Source organism: Podarcis liolepis, assembly GCF_965112155.1.
Source record: "Podarcis liolepis genome assembly, chromosome: 10".
Classification (NCBI taxonomy): Eukaryota; Metazoa; Chordata; class Lepidosauria; order Squamata; family Lacertidae; genus Podarcis; species Podarcis liolepis.
In genome coordinates, this window is record NC_139562.1 from 29,428,956 (window position 1) to 29,449,538 (window position 20,583).

At 43.0% G+C, this 20,583-nt stretch overlaps 1 protein-coding gene across 1 annotated transcript; it reads left to right on the top strand.

Annotated features, from left to right (window-relative positions):
- The first annotated feature begins 1,288 nt into the window (after nucleotides 1–1,288).
- EIF3L (eukaryotic translation initiation factor 3 subunit L) lies at nucleotides 1,289–17,418 on the top strand. Its single transcript, XM_083462339.1, has 13 exons — nucleotides 1,289–1,428; nucleotides 2,268–2,316; nucleotides 3,694–3,904; nucleotides 4,543–4,622; nucleotides 5,599–5,660; nucleotides 5,838–5,907; nucleotides 6,414–6,487; nucleotides 6,602–6,773; nucleotides 8,311–8,465; nucleotides 9,681–9,851; nucleotides 12,854–13,351; nucleotides 15,793–15,873; nucleotides 17,195–17,418. The coding sequence occupies exons 1-13, from the start codon at nucleotides 1,399–1,401 to the stop codon at nucleotides 17,231–17,233; spliced, it is 1,692 nt and encodes a 563-aa protein (XP_083318465.1). The 5' UTR covers nucleotides 1,289–1,398; the 3' UTR covers nucleotides 17,234–17,418.
- Nucleotides 17,419–20,583: the final 3,165 nt, after the last annotated feature.

Here is a 20,583-nt window from a genome sequence, read left to right on the forward strand (position 1 = left end):
ATGTGGCTGGGTGGGAATGCTAACTGTGGAAGGGAAGTAAAATGGAGTATCTTGGGAGGATGGGATAGCCGGCTGGAGCTCCAGACATGTGCAAAGTGCTCCCTTTGTTGCACTTTTCACATGTAGGAATCCACAATGATTTGCATTATACAGCAAGGTTAAAATACCCTTTCGCTTTCTCCCTTAAAGAAAAACTATTTTTGCCCCATTTCAGAAATGCTTTCAAAGCAATTGCAGCAGAAAGAAGGCGTAAGGTACATTCCTGAGCCTTTGCTTGTGTAAATTCAACCGGTGAAGCTTTTAACATTGCGGCATTTCTATCTGCAGAATTGCTGCCTGCCATGATGTATTTTAAAACGCCATCAGGGGGTGGGAGAAGTGATATTCTTGTCAAGTTTATTTCATACTGTGATAGGAATTTTGAGGTCTTAGATATATGCTAAATGTTCATACGTGTACCAACCAAGCACGTACATAGATCAGCACAGGAAGTCCGACCTGAAACCATTTTGATTCCCAAACTGACCAAATGTTTTCCCTGCAAGGAGGGAGGGGGGTCAGGGAGCCTTCCCATTGTCTCAGGTATTGAGTAATCAGTATTTTAATGGGTGACAGACTATCAGGAAAGGCAATCAGATAACCTGGCAAACAGGAAAAACAGCATTCAAATTTCTGTTTTAACCACCTTTTCTGTGATGTAGGTTTGTGGGGGGTGGTCTTGGGTTACACCCCTTCTGTGATGTATGGAGGGGTGGTCTTGAGCTCCAGGGCAGGGAATTTAAAATGTCTAAATAAGGCCTTGCGTGCCATTGTTCTAGGTTCCTCCTCCCTCCTGCGTGTGGTGAGTTACAACAGATCAATAAAGATCAGGCTTACTACCTGCTTTGCTTCTCAATATTCTCTGGTTGGCCACTTGTTTTTTCCTCCGACCGATGGACAACCTACAAAGGACTCTATAAGGGCTCTTGTGTCCCCCATAAAGGAATAACTGTAGATTTTTTGTTTATTACATCTGATACCTTGTGAGAAACGAGATGTTTCTCACCAGGCTTCCTCGATCTGGCTGGTGGCCAGTGGGAATAGGATACCGCGCTAAATGCGCCTTTCGCTCTTTTCTAACAGCACTCTCCTCATTCTTTTAACCCCTCCCGTGCCAAATATGCGCCAGCGGGGCTCATCCTCAGTCGTGCTGCGCCACAACAACCCGCGTTAAACCGCGCTTAAAAGGAACCGCTTCTTGCGTTTCCGTTCCTCCCATAGCCAATATTCAGCGAACACCCGGAGTACTTCCGCCGACGGTCGGCACCGGAAGGGTTGCTGACCGGAGCGCTTTCTTTGCCGCAACGCTCCTTCCCTGACGGTGTGCGCTCCTCTCGCCTTCGCTCCGAAAGCTTCGCCATGTCCTACCCGGCGGAGGATTACGAAGAGGTACCGGCCTCGCCTGCTCACTCCCCACCCGGGGTCTTGGTCGGCGGGTGGAAATAACTCGCCTGGCCGGTCTTGGGGGTGCGAGGACAGCCCTGCTGGCCTTGGGAGGCGGCGAGGGCGGTTTTTGTCGGGCGGCCGAGCAGCCCAAGGAAGGCGAGGCCGTGTGTGTCGCGTTCTGGTTAGCTGGCAGTCCGCATCTGAGTAGGGAAAGGGCAAAGCATCTTATGGGTGTGTCGGGTGCAGGGCTGGATTTAGGTTTGATGAGGCCCCAGGCTACTGAAGGTAATGGGGCCCTTTATATGTCCGGCTGTCCTTTGTCAACAACAAATTGTCGCTCTTTTTTGTGTTGAATATACAGTGGTACCTCGGGTTACATATGCTTCAGGTTACATACGCTTCAGGTTAGACTCCGCTAACCCAGAAATAGTGCTTCAGGTTAAGAACTTTGCTTCAGGTTGAGAACAGAAATTGTGATCCGGCGGCAGCAGGAGGCCCCATTAGCTAAAGTGGTGCTTCAGGTTAAGAACAGTTTCAGGTTAAATATGGACCTCCGGAACGAATTAAGTACTTAACCTAAGGTACCACTGTATGCTATATGGTAATTTATGGACCTAATAGGTCCATACACAACACAAAACACTGTTGCTGTATGTAGGTTTTATTTGATTTGATTTTATCTTATATTTTGGAAATGTACATCCAGGTTTTTTCCCCTTTTTAAGTTTTTTGGCCCCCCCCCCCCCCGAGAGAGTGAGGCCCCAAGCTATAGCCTGTTTAGCTTATACGTAAATCTGACACTGGTCAGGTGTGTTGATATTCTGGTCTCTCTCTGTTTTCAGGGCTCATATGATCCCTATACTTATCCAGGGGAGTATGATATGCACACAGGTGAGTTATTTTGTTCTTATTTTATTTGTTAAAAATATGGTGGTCTGCTCTTCATCAGTACCGTTGCTAAATTGTAAGATCTTTTGGGGTTAACCCCCCCAAACTTTTTAGAATGTTTTTGTTACTCTCTCATCTCAGGCTGTAGTACAACAACCAAAAGCTGGGATTTTTTTAAACACCAGGAAACACTAGGCTAGAAACAAATAAGCAGAGACGGTTAACCCACCACCCACTCCTTCCTTAAAAATCTACAAAGCCTGAGTAGACAGATACATGTCTTCACTTGGTGCCAAAATGGAAATGTACTTGTAACAGGAGGGCAGTCCGCAAACAGGGTGCCGCTTTTGAAAAAAGTGTCCTTATGGAATGAGGCTCCCCTCTAGACCTGGAGTACCAAGAAGACACATGGACCTTGCCCACTCCCAGTACATGCTGACAAAGTGGATGTGCTACACAAGATGTTTTCATGGTACATTAGGCCGGGACATTGTGGGATATGCACAGGCCAGAGCTGATATTTAATAAAAAAGGGGTTGCTGTACAAAAGTTGCTAAGAGAATTTTACCAGCAGCAAGTGCTGCATCAGAATTCTACAACATTGTTTGGAATTTTCTGTTTTGGGCCACTATTAAAAGAACCAAACTTTTTCCTGTGTTGAATCTGACAACCCTTGAAGATTAGATAAGGTACTTTTCTGATTAAAATTTGTATTATTCCTGACGGAAATTGTAATCCATCATCTGGAGCACCATAAATTCCCCATACCTGAGGTTCTTGATGAGGGTCCTTCTTCCTGCTACTTTGCTACCCTCAGTGTTGTCTCCTTCCATTAGTACTAATTAATAGGAAAATCTTGACAGAGCAAAGTAACTATTAAACTGTTACTGATTTTATATTCTTGTATTTTATTTGGTATGAGGGGGATTAACTTGAATTATATCTATTTACCAAATTTAATGTCTAAATTTGGTAAAGACCTAAATTTAGGTAAAGACCTAAAACTTTTCTTTTTAGTAAACATGATGGTTATTTGTATTTCTTAGATTAAAACGATCTTGCTGTTCCTGGGTTCCAGTATTATTTTACGTAATGTGTATGGATGTTTGGAAATTAAGCATGTAAAGAAATTATGAAGGGAAGTGGGGTTCTAAGTGCCAAGTGCTTTTGAAGGCTGGAGTGCAAACTTTTTCCTATTAATCCACATCAAAAGTGGGGAAACTGTAGCCCTCCATGTGTTGTTGGACTCCAATTTCCGTCCAGCTAGCATGACGATTGGCATAGATTATGGGACTTTGAGTTCAACAACATCTGGAATGCCACCTTGTTCTACATCTTCCTGTTCTGTTTTAATATTCTTTCATCTCTTCTGTCTCACAGGAGATCCAAAACAGGATCTTGCCTATGAAAGACAGTATGAGCAGCAAACCTATCAAGTGATTCCTGAGGTGATAAAAAACTTTATCCAGTACTTTCATAAGACTGTGTCCGACTTGATTGACCAGAAAGTGTATGAGCTTCAGGCCAGTCGTGTATCTAGTGATGTTATTGATCAGAAGGTTTATGAGATCCAAGACATCTATGAAAACAGGTAAGATTCGGTTTTCTCAGGGAAGTGTGAAGTTTGCAAATATAAACGTCTTGTGGTTTCATCGAGTCCCTCACATCAACACTTGTAAGAGAATGAATAATTCAAAGTGCGCAGCAGTTGCCTTGTTTATAAATTCTGGGAAGTTAGCTGAGGTTTGTGTAGGAAGTTGGTTTATATTGTTGGTCCAATCATGCAACTAGCCTAGTTCTGTTTATTTTGGCAAAACATCTCAGGTAGTGGCTGTCCAAAATCTCTGGCAGGTTGTTTTCTAAGCCATAATATTGAGGATCTTTTTTAGCAGAGATGCTTGGGGTTGAACCTGGGGGTTTCTGTGCTGCAGAGCTTATAGTCCTTACAGAAGACGACTTTTTTTCATTCCATTCTGAAGGGGGTCCTTCAGGTCTCACCAACAGACATGTGTAAATGAAAAGTCTTGCTATTGCTGTCTATAGATGGTAGATTTCTTTCTCACAGCAAATCAGTAATCCATATTTACATATGCTTGATTTAAAAAATTGGAAAAAGCAATGCAAGTTGCAGCAGCAATGACTTAATGACTATTGACCATGAAATGTCTTGGTTTCTTTAGTACTAATGAGTGAAGCACTTGATTTACTAAACATTTCTGTGTGTTGCAGTTGGACCAAACTGACAGAAAGATTCTTTAAAAACACACCATGGCCGGAGGCAGAGGCTATTGCACCGCAGGTTGGAAATGGTAAGTATTTTCATTTCCCTTGGTCAGCTTAATAAGGAAAAGTAATGGGGAGCTTGCGGCCCTCCAGAACTGATGGAGCTCTGGAGGGCTGCAGGTTCTCTTATCACTTCCTTAAGGTAAAGACTCATTGTGGCCTTTGTCATACATTGGAACAGTTAACCTATTATTAAAAATAAATAGAAATGGAACCATGACAGTTTGGGAATTTACAGTGAGCGGAAGCAAGCTTTACTCTGTGCTGCATTTTCACCTGGGCTCCCACTTATGCTTGGAAATGCTTAGTTGTCTTTGACACCTGTGATACGGTTATTCTGTATTGTAATGGCCGATTGGCCGACAATTAATTCAACTGCATTAATTTAACTGAAAAAAGCTAGATTGGGAAGGTGGCAGGAAAAGAAACCAAAGGCATCTGCACTATGTAATCTAGATACTTACGACCACCATTGTGTGGGTTCTAAGAAACTTGTTTCTGCTTGGTCACAAAGGAGCCTTTAGATTATGTCTAGATCCTTTAGTTTTGCAGATTCCTACTTCTTTCATAAATGTCCGAGCGCAGAGAAGAGAGTTTTTAATTGATGGTAATTTTGAGAGAAACACTTTCCTCTCTTTTTCATCATACTTTATTTCCCCAAGCTTTATTCTGTTACGTTCCTACTGCACCTTTTCTGTCTTATTACTGCTGTTGATTGGAAAGGTTTATGCATCTAGATGTGGTTTTGATCTTGTTTGGTTGTTCTGTATCAGCCTTCACCAACTTGGAGTCCTCCAAATATTTTGGATTTTTTGTTGTTGTTGTAACTAACGTTATCATTATTATCACCTTTTCCCCCAATGGGACCCTCCTGCCATCAGCCCCAGCCAGGTTGGTGAGCAGCGGGTTGGCAAAAGTTGTTTGAAATTGAATCAATTATTTGGGTGAAAAAATAGGATGCAAATATTTTAAATAAGATAATATATCTATTTTTTCTTGAAGATGCTGTCTTCCTGATTTTGTACAAGGAGCTGTATTATAGACACATCTATGCTAAAGTCAGTGTAAGTACTGTGATGGAAAGTGAATTGACTTATTCAGTTGCTTATCCACCTTGAATCCCTGGGTTGTCTTGACTTGGGCTTATCATTAGCTGAGATGCTCAGCTAGTATTTGAAGCCCAGAAAATTAAACTCCTAAGCTATATACCATCTCAACTCTGATTCTTTTTTTAATTACAGGGTGGTCCATCTTTGGAACAGAGATTTGAGTCATATTACAACTACTGCAATCTATTCAACTATATTCTCAGTGAGTTCCTGGGATCTGTATATGTAACTTCTTTCTTTTATTGTGAAAGAGAAAACAAGGATAATTTATATACCGGGGTGGGTTTAATCAACCTAGAATGCTATCCTACCCATGCACAAAACAATGTCGGTGGCTGTTTAGCTGAACTTTTCTGTCCAGCAGATACTTTTATGTTTAATCCCCCTCACCCACTCACACATACTGAAAGCAATGGGGGCAATTAGCTATGTTACCTCAAGTCAGGTACAGCTAAGGACCTAAATTGGGCCCCTCTTGGGGGAACAGAGCAGCTGTGGATCCATAGCCAGCTCTGCTCCAACCCAGAATGCCCTGTCGTGAAGCACTATTCTTTCTATCACTTGTGGGAATACCACCAACGGTAGCTTTTCATCTGCCAGTCTCTCTGTGCATGCAGGTTGCTCCCTCCAGCAGACAACATCAAGGGGGTTTGATTGCTCTTTCAGTCTCTGAAGCACTATAAATTCTTTGTGAATGTTCTTCTCTAGATGCAGATGGACCAGCTCCCCTGGAACTGCCCAACCAGTGGCTCTGGGATATCATAGATGAATTCATCTATCAGGTGCAGTAGCTTTAAGTTTGGGATTTGTGTTCTTTCTCTATGCACAAACTATTGGAGGTGAACATAAATAATGACCCAGTTTTCTCCAACATTGTTCTCTGTATTCCTTCACAGTTCCAGTCCTTCAGTCAGTACCGCTGCAAGACAGCCAAGAAGTCAGATGAAGAAATTGATTTCTTGCGTTCAAACCCCAAGATCTGGAATGTCCACAGCGTTCTCAATGTGCTGCATTCCCTGGTGGACAAATCCAACATCAACCGGCAACTAGAGGTCTACACTAGTGGAGGTAAGAAGGAATCAAAGGTGCATGTTAGAGAGAATAGAAGTGGTTCCAGGTTGTGGTGTGAAGGCACATGAAGAACCATGCATTCACCACAATGTGTTGGTTTCCATGATCAAGGAAAGGCAACATATAAATAGATTAAATAATAAAACAAAGCCTTATTCCCTGAGTTCCTGCCTGATTGGAAACCTGTAGAGGCTGTAAGTTCTCTTGTATAAAACCAGCTCTGTATGTGTGTAGTTTTCTACAAGTAACATAATTTGTTGTGGTTTTATCCTCCAATACCTTTATTAGTATTCTTTCTGCAGAATCCTATCACTGAGAGGCTTTGAGCTATAGCTCTCCTTATCTGTGTGATAGGTACAGTTTAATCCGCAAGCCTGTTAAGCTAATTCTATCCTGCTCACTTTATTTACATGAAGCTAAATAGTCTTAAATCTAATGCTTGGGTTTAGCCAGTGTGTAGATTAGCCAGGAAGGAAACTGCATTTTGAATATATTTGTTTTGTTTTGTAGGTCTTTTAATCAAACATGAGTCTTAGCAGTTTACATAATAGTATAAGATACTCATTTTTTTAAAAAACAAAAACAGCAGACTGTAAATGATAAGATGAAAAACAAATATACATAAAACAATCAACAGTTCATAAAAACAATTTACTAGTGGTAAATTACTTCAGTTGGATTGGTAAAGTGCATGCTTGAGATTGCATAATATGGATCATTTTCATTCCAGTGCATTTATAGTGCAGTTTTCATCAGGTTTACCCAGAAGTAAGTCTTGCTGAGTTCAGTGAGCTTACTGAGTGCCTAACCATGTCTTCTCAGAAGAAGTTGAATTTAATGGGGTTTACTTCCAAGTAAGTGGGGTTGGGGCGGCAGCCTTAGGTTGTAATTCAAGGTGGGGAAGCTGTGGCCCTCCAGATGCTGTGGGACTCTGGTTCTATCCACCCTTGTCTATATGGTCAGTGATCAAGGATGATGGGATTTTTAGTCCATCAACATCTGGAAGCCCACCGGTTTCCCACTCCTGACATTATGCTTGCATACTTACTTGAAAGTAATCCCAGTTGAAATCATTGGTTTTATTTCTGAATAAAAATAGATCAGGCTCTTTGTTCCTTACTCTTACATTTTTATATATGTTGAAATTGATCTTTTTTTACTCGATTTGTGTACACTGATGTAGTTGTGACTGTAAGTACAAAACCAGAGGATGGTGCTTATTTCGGATAGATTAATGTGCACAATAGGGATGTTTGTTCAGACAGGAGGATCTGATTCTTCTAATGTCTCAGTGGAACTAGTAAATTCTCAAACTCCTGTAAAGGTTCTTAAAACACTTTCAGTTCTTGATCTAGCCTCTACTACCATAGATGAATCCAAATAAACTATTTCTGTATGGAAAGTTTGATCAAGCTGATTATAAAACAACATGTTGAAAGTTGCATTTGGTCTCTTCACTCCTGTCCTGCTATAGAATGCCTAGTGGTACTTTCAAATTCCTATTAAATATGCAAATACTATTTTCCTCCCGTAGGTGACCCTGAGAGTGTAGCTGGAGAGTATGGCCGCCATTCTCTCTATAAGATGTTGGGCTATTTCAGTCTTGTGGGCTTGCTGCGCCTCCATTCACTCCTTGGAGATTACTATCAAGCCATCAAGGTTCTGGAGAACATTGAACTTAACAAGAAGGTAACTGAGCACAGGACTCAAATCCTGCCAGATGCTAGAGCATTAAAATAGAACATTCCTTTTCTCTTCTTGGGTGTTACACTCATTTTTGTTGTTGAGGAATCCTCTGGATTTCAAGGAGGTTTGTGCACCTAATGATTTCTGAATGCTCTTCTCTCCTATGCTGTCATGTGTGTCAAATATAAATCTCTGCTGCCCCATTTAAGTGCTGTGTGTACAGCCATTTTGTGTAAATGGAGGGTACTGTGAATAATCCTTCATTTTCAGTTCCATGCACAGTCAAAGTTTTGGGGTTTGAGAATCCAGCTCTTCTGAAAAAAACCTTTTTTGCTCTCCAAATTAGAGGTGTATATTTGAAAATATGCAAAGAATCTCCTTCAAAGCATCTGTTTTGTCATTTTCTTTAATTCCCTGAGTTAATATTCTGAAGTACCCAAATGCTAGGTGTCCTGTTATCTTGCTTGTTGTATCCTTTGCACCATGATGCTATTTCTGTACTTCTCCAATATCATTCAGAGGCCCAAGAGCATGTTTCTGAGAAGGCAAGCTACAAATATGACCTGCCCATTTCTCTATGTTGCCACTTCTGTTTTCCAGATCAGGAATTACCTGCTCTCTCTCTAGTACCCTTTCCCAAATGCCATGTTTCTCTCTCATTCATATATATACAATCATCATTGAGCATCTGGTTCTAAATAAAGCATGCATGTTGTGTACACACAAACATACTGGTCTCAATAAAAGCAGATAAATCTATCAAAGTGTTAATTGCATTGTCAGCCATTGTGACCAAGTACAGTGAATTGAGAACACAACATGGGATCTTAGCACTGAGGAAGTGTCAAGTGTAAATGTTTGTACATCTGCAGGAAAATAGGCACACCCCATTCCCCTTTTTCATGCTGAAAAATAAATAAATTGTAAATTTTGCTCAGGTTTGTTAGTAAATCAAATAAAATGTTACACCTATTAGAAAGGCAACAGTCATGCCCAGTGTAAAACTGGAATAAATAATATATTAAGCCCCAAGCCTGGTTTAAAAAGATAGCACGGAGCTGCACTGTTGTACCACTTCAGGACTACCACTGATCCCCTTTCTAACATAAAGAACTTGAGCAGAATTCCTGCACCATATCCTTTGGAAGAAAGCTGTCCTCAGTAGTGATTGAAAATTATTTTTTCCAGGCATCTCACTTGAATCTTTTCCCTTCCCAGAGTATGTATTCACGTGTGCCAGAGTGCCAGGTCACGACCTATTATTACGTCGGCTTTGCATACCTCATGATGCGACGCTACCAAGATGCCATCCGTGTCTTTGCAAATATCCTCCTGTATATTCAGAGGACCAAGAGCATGTTCCAGAGGACAACCTACAAGTATGAGATGGTAAGGTGCCCTGAAGCCACATGGTAAACAGTTGCTTGTTCCTTCTGTTCTGAGCGCCTTTTCTTGATGCTTTTGATTATTTCCTCCCAGGCATGGACCAAATTTGTACACAATGCTAAACTATTATTTGTTTGAACTTCCATTTGTCCAATTAACCACAAGTTGTCTCACAAACAGGCAGACAAGTCATGACTTGTTTCTCTAAAGTATGGCTTGTTTTCCAGCTGCCCTTGACTTTTGTAGCATGGTAAGCTGGTGAGGTGGCGCCGGGTGGCGCTGTGGTCTAAACCACAGAGCCTAGGGCTTGCTGATCAGAAGGTTGGCGGTTCAAATCCCCACAACAGGGTGAGCTCCCGTTGCTCAGTCCCTGCTCCTGCCAACCTAGCAGTTCGAAAGCACGTCAATGTGCAAGTAGATAAACAGGTACTGCTCCTGCGGGAAGGTAAACGCGTTTCCGTGTGCTGCTCTGGTTCGCCAGAAGCAACTTAGTCATGCTGGCCACATGACCCGGAAGCTGTCTGCAGACAAATGCTGGCTCCCTCGGCCAGTAAAGTGAGATGAGCTCTGCAACCCCAGTGTCGACCATCACTGGACTTAACGGTCAGGGGTCAGCAAACTTTTTCAGCAGGGGGCCAGTCCACTGTCCCTCAGACCTTGTGGGGGGCCAGACTATAATTTGAAGAAAAATATGAACGAATTCCTATGCCCCACAAGTAACCCAGAGATGCATTTTAAATAAAAGGGCACATTCTACTCATGTATAAACATGCTGATTCCCAAACCATCCACAGGCCGGATTTAGAAGGCGATTGGGCTGGATCCGGCCCCCGGGCCTTAGTTTGCCTACCCATGAACTAGGACTTTGCATCATGGTTTGTTGGCAGAAAATAAGCCTTGCTTAGTCTGCTGGGCTGGGTTTGCACATTCAGACAACCATAGTTAGGCTAAATAAACTATGTCTTAGCACTACATGTAAAACAAACCATGCTCCTCTACGTCCAGAGTAATTTAATGCATTGTCTACCCAGAAGTAACTCCCATTGTATTTAATTGGACTACACCAAAATCACTGCTTTATTCTTTCTAGCCTCGTGTTCTAACCAGATTATCAAGTTTTCTCCCCCCCCTTTTTTTTATAAAAAAAACACCATTTTATATTACCTGTGGTTAAGCCTGATTTGGCCACAGACTTACTGGCCTTCCTGGGACCTATATCTTCATCCAGAAGGCAACAGATTAAATTTTTCAGGAGCCAGTTTCTCCCTGGCTCCTTGCTGTCTGCCCCAAATACATCAAAATTAGTCTTCACCTTCAAGGCTTTCTTCTGCTAATCTGACCTTGTCTCTTGTTACATTGCTCACACACTTTCTCTTGCCATTAATACCAGCTGTGATGTTCTCTCTGTGTGTGTATCCACCCCCCCCACCCCTTCACTGTATTAATCCTACTTGCAATAGTAGGAGCCAATTTTGAAACAGCTTCATCATTGTGATCTGCCAAAATGATCTGCCAGAACTGTTGCTCTCTTTATTGAGTTTGTTCTCTGGATCCCTAAAACCAGTAAGTCAGTATAGGGTATCACGAATGATGAATCTTTGGGTGTAATTGCCCCACTCAGGCTTTTTTGCAGTGTTTCAGTCAGCTAGCAATGTGTGAGTACAGTGGCCTTAAACCTCACTGCTTTACGCACACTCTTGCTGCTTCATTCTATAGTATTTTAGAAGATTTTATACTACCTGCAGGACTCACATCTTCTGCCAAACTCCTCCAGAATGCAGCTGATTAAATCTTTCAGGAGTCAGGGGGCAACACTCAACACAGGCCATTCCGCTTCTGGTTATTACCTGTCCCATTGTAGTGGGAAGAGTCTGTTTGGAATGCTATTATCATATCCGTAGGTACTCCAGGTTCTCTGTCCAGAATAACCTGTACAAATTAAACTTGTTTACCAAAATTGCATGTATCTACTTTAAAGCCCAGTTCAGTTACATTTGTTTTGTGTGGGGAACTGAAGGGTGAGGAGGGGAAGTAATAGAGAGTAAGAATAGGTGGGAAATAGCTGGAGGAAGCTTTCTTGACATCCCCCCCCCCTCGGACAACATATTTCTAGGCTTCTCCCTGTGGGTTAGTAACATGCTTGTCTTATATAATAATGCACCATTATATTTGCTTAGGTTCACATAGTAATACTTGTAGAAAATGTTTCATGTACATTATCTCAGTAATTTTTACAACAGCCCTGTAGATCAGTATCATTATTCCTGTTCTGCAGCTGGGAGGAAGAGACTCAAAAGATTGATTTATTACATTTCTATCCTGGGGAAGAGAGGAATAACAAATTTGCAAAATAATACACTTTATTCTGTGTATTTTATACTAGCAGCCTCATATCCAGCACTGCTCAGAAATTCTAAGAAACCAAAAAAAATCAGTGCAGTTTTGAAAGGTTCGGTCTGCCATATTGATTCAAAACTGCATCCAATTGTATCCAAACATAAATGCAAATGTGCACTTGGATCTTGGGAACAATCATGCAAAATTTAGTTTCTTAAAATATATGGCAGATAAGACATATTGAAAACATTTTAAAAACATTAATAACACCTAGAAATCTCTAAGCAGTGGCTTACCTAAGGCTACCAAGAGAGTATGATCCTAAAGCGCTCCTAATTGGCATTTCTGAAGTCGTCACTCTTCAGTTACCAGTGCAAGGGCACATAGGCCTTACTATGGAAATGCAGGGTAAGAGTGACTCCGTTGCCTGAATCCGTGTAGCGAAATGGCCAGTGGCAGCTTCCAGTTTAATCCTGGCAGTTCAGGCTGTGTGCCTGTCTATTCTGTTTTGATCTCCATGAAAGTTACCTGTCAACTCAAAGCAGAGGTGAGATTTGACTGGAGGCTTCTGTCACTCAGACTTTTGGCCACTGCGCTGCACGAGTCCTTACGTGGAAATTTGAAAATACAGAGCGGAGTGTTTCTATCGAGCTTTCTTTGTGTCGCAGATCAACAAACAAAACGAGCAGATGCACGCCCTGCTGGCCATTGCGCTCACCATGTACCCTATGCGCATCGACGAAAGCATCCACCTGCAGCTCCGAGAGAAATACGGGGACAAGATGCTGCGCATGCAGAAAGGCGACCCTCAGGTGTACGAAGAGCTCTTCAGCTACGCCTGCCCCAAATTCCTCTCCCCTGTGGTCCCCAACTATGACAACGTTCACCCCAACTACCACAAGGAGCCTTTCCTGCAGCAGCTGAAGGTCTTTGCCGATGAGGTCCAGCAGCAGGCCCAGCTTTCTACCATCCGCAGCTTCCTGAAGCTCTACACCACTATGCCGGTTGCCAAGCTAGCCGGCTTCCTGGACCTGACAGAGCAGGAGTTCCGTATCCAGTTGCTCGTCTTCAAACACAAAATGAAGAACCTGGTCTGGACCAGCGGCATCTCTGCCCTGGATGGCGAGTTCCAGTCTGCTTCCGAGGTGGACTTCTACATTGACAAGGTCTGTCCATTCCCGCCTGTCTGTTCACCTCTCTCCATCCCTTACGAGAAGCTTTCCGGGTTGGTCAGATTGCATAGGTGACGTGGGGAAGGACCATAACTCAGTGGTAGAGCATCTGCCTTGCGTGCGAAAGGGCTCTTGTTCCATCTTGGGGGTCTCCAGGTAGGGCTGAGAAAAGCTCTTGTCTGAAAGCCTGGGTTCACTGCCACTAAGAGTAGGCAAGACAGAGCTAGATGAACTAGTGGTCTAACTTGTTGGAAAGCAGCTTATTGCAGAGTTCCTAGAGCGCCCTTCTCCAGGCAGCCAGAGGTACCTGCTAGAAATGAGCTCCTCACTGCAGAGTTCCTGGAATGAAAATGAGTTTTAAGCTGGGAAAGGCAGAGGTTAGAGGCTTTCCCAAGAATAGATGCATGCTTTTTAAAAATTCATAGTGCCACCTACCATAGGAGGTACTTTGTTTCCCAGTACTATCAGCGCCCCCCCCCCCATTTCATTCTAAAAGGGACAAAGCTATGAATCTTGTCCCAAAGAGTTCCATTCACTCTCACCTTTAGAACTACCCTTACTCACCCAGTTTTCTCCATCAGTTTATCTGCTGCAAATACATCAGATTAAAGGCATATACATTAGTGATTATACACCAGGGATGGGAACCCTGTGGCTCTCCAGATGTTGTTCAACTTCTAGCTCCCATGAACATCTGGAGGGCTATATCCTGATACCTGATATACATCATCATCAAATCAATTCCCATTCTCATCTGCTTGGATGAAGTTGCATGTGTATGTGTAATATATATATATATATATATATATATATATATATATACTTTCGTAGATTTTCACGGGTACAGGAATGCAGGTTTTGGTGTCTTCGGGTGTCTTCCCGTGTAAGAGTTGGGGTGTCTAGGCGACGTTTCGACGAGGTCTCACTCGTCATCTTCAGGCTGGTGCTTTCGGCTTCTTGTTACTGGAACAGAGCAGGATCTCAGTGTTTGAGTTCCTATAAATACTGTTGAGGAGGTGTGGTGTATAGCCTCCAACGTTCTGGGCAGAGAGGAAGTTCCCAGGTTAGTGTGCCTTTTCTTCTTTTGTTCCTTAATTACTTGAGGGATATCTTGAGTGATTTCTTGAGTGATATTCTGAGTACCACTTAGGTGGGTCATTAGGTGTGGATTAGTTGCTAAAGCTTTCGTGTCTTGACCTCTTGAGCTTGTGAAGAGTTTTTCTGAGAAGATGGCTGTTCTGCACTTAGTTGTGCTCTGGCTTGGCTTCGTGTATAGGGGCGAGCTGTGGTTTTGTGCCCTGTGCCAGCCAGATCTGTGTAGGGATTGCAGGGGGGTGCAGCATCCGGAGGTGCCAATCAACCACACCAGACCCAAACCCAGACCCTCTCCACAGATAAATTACAGACACCATCCAGTAGCCAAACCATAGTGGCACCTCCGGATGCTGCACCCCCCTGCAATCCCTACACAGATCTGGCTGGCACAGGGCACAAAACCACAGCTCGCCCCTATACACGAAGCCAAGCCAGAGCACAACTAAGTGCAGAACAGCCATCTTCTCAGAAAAACTCTTCACAAGCTCAAGAGATCAAGACACGAAAGCTTTAGCAACTAATCCACACCTAATGACCCACCTAAGTGGTACTCAGAATATCACTCAAGAAATCACTCAAGATATCCCTCAAGTAATTAAGGAACAAAAGAAGAAAAGGCACACTAACCTGGGAACTTCCTCTCTGCCCAGAACGTTGGAGGCTATACACCACACCTCCTCAACAGTATTTATAGGAACTCAAACACTGAGATCCTGCTCTGTTCCAGTAACAAGAAGCCGAAAGCACCAGCCTGAAGATGACGAGTGAGACCTCGTCGAAACGTCGCCTAGACACCCCAACTCTTACACGGGAAGACACCCGAAGACACCAAAACCTGCATATATATATATATATATATATATATAATGTTTCCTAGGGAGAGGGGTGAATACAAGGACAGTCTTCAGCGGAGAAAGCATTGGTTGAAGCACCCTGTCTTACTACCTGACAGGCTCATCCTTTTCTTCTTTATAAGTATGGAGTAGTATTATGTTTATTTGTGGCATCATAAAACAGTCTGTAGGCAACTTGCAGAAAGTGGGGATATATAGAAACAAATCATTGATAGCCGCTTGGAATTAATAATGCATCAGCAAAATATAAACATCACAGTGTTTATGGACCAAGATAGCCAAGTATTCAGATTATTTCAAATGCCTGGGAAAAGATGTAGATCTTACCTGGCACCAAGAAGACGTTAATGTTGGCCTCACTCCTTCAGGAATGAAGAAGCCTATCTGAAAAAATATCCCTAGTTCCAGGCTAGAGTGAACTTCATACAGAGCTGTTGCCTGTTAGCACCCCTGAGCTGTTCCTTACTGTTGCCTATCTCCTGGCAGGACATGATCCACATCGCAGACACAAAGGTTGCTCGCCGCTATGGGGATTTCTTCATCCGCCAGATCCATAAGTTTGAAGAGGTAAGCTACTTGCTGACAGAGCAGGCGAAATATACTATTGTTACCATTTGCAAAATTTGATGGGGTGACCTATCTGCATGCTTTCAGCAAGGGTTTGAGGAAGAGCTGTATCTGTGTGTCTCTCTCTGTGCAGGAGAGAGTGAAATCTAAACAGCATTGCTATGAATGCCAGAAATGAAAACGTAGATGGCAGCAGTGCCATCTATCTGTGAGTGGAAGGAGTTCTCCCAATGTCACCTACCCTCATCTGTCTCCTGCTGCTTGCAAGGGGGAACATAGTGTAGTTGTTCGAGCTCTACCACAGAGGGCGCTGCATCACCAGGAGTCCCACCCGAGGGAATGAATAATAATAATTTTTATTATTCATAATTAAATTATTATTATTCATTCCCTTGGGTGGGACTCCTGGTGATGAAAGCTCTATGAAGGGGAAATAGCCATTGTGTTGTTTTGACTCACATGGAGAGTGCCACTTTGAGCTGGGTTAACCAAAAGCACTGAGCACAGCACCACAGGTGGAAGAGTGCCCTTCTTGGTAACAGATGGGCATCATCTGCTGTACTGTGCATGACTTAAAGATGTAAGAGTAAGGATAAATACAAGATTTGCAGGTGAGCAGTAAGTTAAGGGTTGAGTTTTTTAAGATTGCTAGGTTAGGGATTAGGGAAAGAACTGGGAATATGTAGCACAGAATGTCGGAGAGGCAGAGATAGTAGTAGAGTGGTATTCGGCATTCTAAAATGCAGTCCAAGAAAGCAAAAATACATTGAAGGAAGATTCTGGATACAGGTTTTATGCAGCCTACTTCAGTCTGGCTGGCTGCTTCCCAGCTGCAAGAACATGGACAGGGCTTGATTTTGTTTAAGACTGGGCATATGGGTAGGGGTGGGGAGCCTGTGGCCCTCCACATTTTTGGATTATAACTCTGATTATCCCTGTCTGTCGGCTTGGGCTGATGGGAATTAAAAGTCCAACAGCACTGGAGGGCCACAAGTTAGCTTAGGGGAGCCTTTTGCTGCCTGTTACTAAATTCTAAATTACTCAATATCCTTGCAGTCCTTTGCAACTTAGGCAGTTATGCAAACTTCTATTTGATGTTCAACTCTTCTGTGTTCTGACCTCATCTTGGTAGGGTCTAAGTGGTTTAATTTCCCCCATGTCTGCACTTGGCATTCTTGCATGGTGCCCAAATCCTTGAGAGAAAAATGCATAATTCAGATAGTACCGTGTGTGTGTGTGTGTGTGTGTGTGTGTGTGTGTGTGTGTGTTTTCTACCCTGCCTCCAAGAATTCCCTTGTAATTAGATGTCTGTCTCTTTCAGCTGAATCGCACTCTGAAAAAGATGGGCCAAAGACCTTGAAAGTCATCTTGAACTCGTCATCAACCGCCTGGTTCTTTCTGTTAAGTGGGCAAGCGGGGGGTGGGGAGAGAGAATGAGCTAAGAATTTTGGAATTTTCTGTAGGGCTCTGCAGTTTTTACTTGGATAGCAGACAGCTGAGCTCATATAAAAGGACTAAGAAATCTAATTAAATGAGTGAAATATCTCTTATGTCTCTGGAGTTCTAGTTCATTTGTCCCTTCAGGGGGAGGTGGCCGATTTCGTAGCTTCTTTTGATATCTTAACTAAGCCTGTGGAGAGCACCCACTTCCACTCTGTGAGAGGTGTGTCAGGATAGCTGACAGACAGAGCACACATGAGGACACTGAGACAGCCGTCCACTACTTTGAAAAGTGATCCATAGATGCTGTCCTTTTTTCTTTCTTTCTTTTAAGAAACAACCTACAATGAAAAGCTTGCACCTGCCCTTTCCCCTGTTGCTTTGTTTCCTAACATAGGAAGGAGACTTGACATGCTGTATACTGTTAAAAGAAAGAAAGGGCTTGGCTATATCTCTCCTAGGCCTTTCTAGACTGTCATGTGAGTTCAATCCAATTTGCTAGAGAGTATTATCCCGATCTCAAGCTATTCACTGCTTACCTTTCAGGGGCGTTACTATCACTAGGTGTCCTTTTGGTAAACGTACGCTACGTACTGTAACAGTGGATTGTTACGAGATCTACAATATCAAATGGTTTTCAGACTTCCTTGTGTTGTATAGTTCATGCTGAAACTTACGGTTTTTATTGGTCCTTTTAAAAAGTCTTTTACAGCAGAAAATACAGCAATGAAGGTCTGAATGGCCCTTTCAGTTTCCCTTTGTATAAAATAAAAGAACCTGCGGCTGGGGTCCTGTCGATACATACGTGACAGTAACTCCCATTGAACTCATTGGGGTTGATTTCAGAGTACTCATGCGCAGGATCAAGCTGCACAAAGCACAAATCTATCTTATTTATATTTAAATCCGATGCCAGGATAGCTTTCAGAGAGTGTAAGTGAGGGCAACAGGTGTTGGGGAAGGCTTATTGCAGTGATGGAACAATGTGCTGAAAGAACCATGAGCACATTGTTCAAGTTAGACTCCTTCCTAATTTCCCCAGCCAGGAGCAAGTATGTGAAACTGACTGTAAATAGCTTTCATCCATCCTCTCAGTGTTAGGTTAGCACCTGTTGGAAACCTCGTATGCATCCTGTAAGAGGCGTCTTATAATGAGCTCTGTTAATGCATATGCTGCAGCCGCCCAAGGATTTGCTTGAGAGAACTGTAAGTAGGCCTATGTTTATCTCTCACTTCAGAGGTTTGCCACAGAAGAGCAAAATTGGATCCTTCTCACAATTTGGCATCCTAAGAACCTGCATCTGCTCTCTGTTCCTTTTTCTTAAACGTTTTTCATTCCTGGCTGCGGAATAAGGCTTCGTAATGAATGGGTGATGCTTGAAGGCTTTGAAAGCAGTTTTGGACAGAACACAGCTGTCAGTCCCCAGTTTCTGCCTCCTGGTGAGAGTTTCCTTGTACTGTCTACTCACCTCCAAAATGGAGGGAGATATCAGATCCATATAAAACCAGAGTCCTGCAAACACTGTATTTCGCAACTTTGCTGAACACATTTCATATAACTGCTTCGTGCTGCTGGGTGATATTTATTTGAAATGCATGCAGCAACTATTTGTACAGTCAGAGAATACTTAAACCTTCTACCATTCTGCATAAGCCTAAATGGTATTAATGGGTGGTTGATGTACGGTACGTATTTGCAATGTATGATGACTCTCGACTGAAGGTCCTGTTCATTTGTCTGGGAAGATCTGTTTATATGAATGGGTGTCAGAAGCTTATGTAGTTTGCAGGACCGTTAACAAACTGGTTCTCCAACTTTGTCATAGTGAGCTTTCCAAAGAAAAAGAGAAAAGCCAATGTAACAGTTGGCTGTAGTCATGCACATAGCCTCATGATGACAGAGGGAATAGGACTACCTGCACATATATTACCATTTCAGAATGGCTAGTGCCATGTGAGACAAAAGAGGCAGAAATATTTGTTCTAGGAGATTTACATGCTACAAAGAATTGCAGCCTATTGTGACATACCCCCTATCCATCATGCATCAGAAGAATTCTGCTGGATCAGGCCAAAGGCCTGTCTAGTCCTACATCTTGTTCTCACAGTAGCCAGCCCGATGCCCATGGGAATTCTGCAATCTGAACCTGAGCAGAACAGCACCCTCCCCACCTATGATTCCCAGCAATGCATGCAGAGACATACTGTTTGTGACAGTGGAGGGAGAATGTAGCTATTGATAGCCCATCCTCCATGAATTTGTCTAATCCTCTTCTAATGCCATTGAAGTGACCATCGCAACCTCTGGTGGGTGTGAATTTCCTTTTTCTTTTTGAGGTGAGGCGACCAGAACTCTACCCAATATTCCAAGAGCAGTTGCACCATAGATTTTTATAATGCAGTTTATTGGCAGTTTTTCAGTTCCTTTCCAAATGATCCCTACTTCTACGTGTTGCGTTTTCAACATGTGTGATAAAAAGAGTACAGCACACAAAGCAGCCTTTGCTTGGGGCTTAAATATGGAACTTGTGCATCTTGCACCTGTTACGCATTCCCAGGAATTTAGTAGGGAATGGCTTATGTCATGCGTTGCACACTTAAGCCACTGTGATCCCCCCTCAAGCCGCTAAAGGTTAGGAGAGATTCACTCCACTCACCACAGTTGACCTCCTGGAAAGAAATCAGGCCAGTTGCTCTTTGCTGCGAGAGGAAGGCTGGTCTCCGTCAAGAGTCTGTGCCTGGCACCGACAGAAGGCAAAAGGAATTTGGAGCACGCAGCCACATCAACAGAGTCCAATTGTTGAAACGCTGGTGAAGCCTTTGTGGAGCAACATTGTTGTTGGTTCTCCTCTCCAGGCTCAGCTGCTGTGATAGATTCTGAAAGTTGGTAGCCGTTGGGTAGGTAAAACACTCTTGTCAGATCAGAAAAGAAAGTTATCATTCATGAGATTTTGGAGTGAGGCGTAAAAAGCAAAGGTGTTAGTCCATTTAAAAAAGAACTCTCCAAAATCAATCAACCAAAGTATGACTAAATAGCGACGAGCTCTTCAAGACCTCTCGTGTGAGCAAAAGGTGACGCAAAGAGGGGCGGGGACAAGGAGGTGCTGCAAAGCAACCATGCTACCAGATCAGGAAGAAGCACTTATCTCCACACCATGCCATACTGCTCCTGGCTTCATAGTTTAAACTGGACCATTGGCCAACTCTGCGCCCGGTAATAACATGCTAGCATGGTGCCTGTTCAGACATCTGATCCCTGGCACGCTAAAA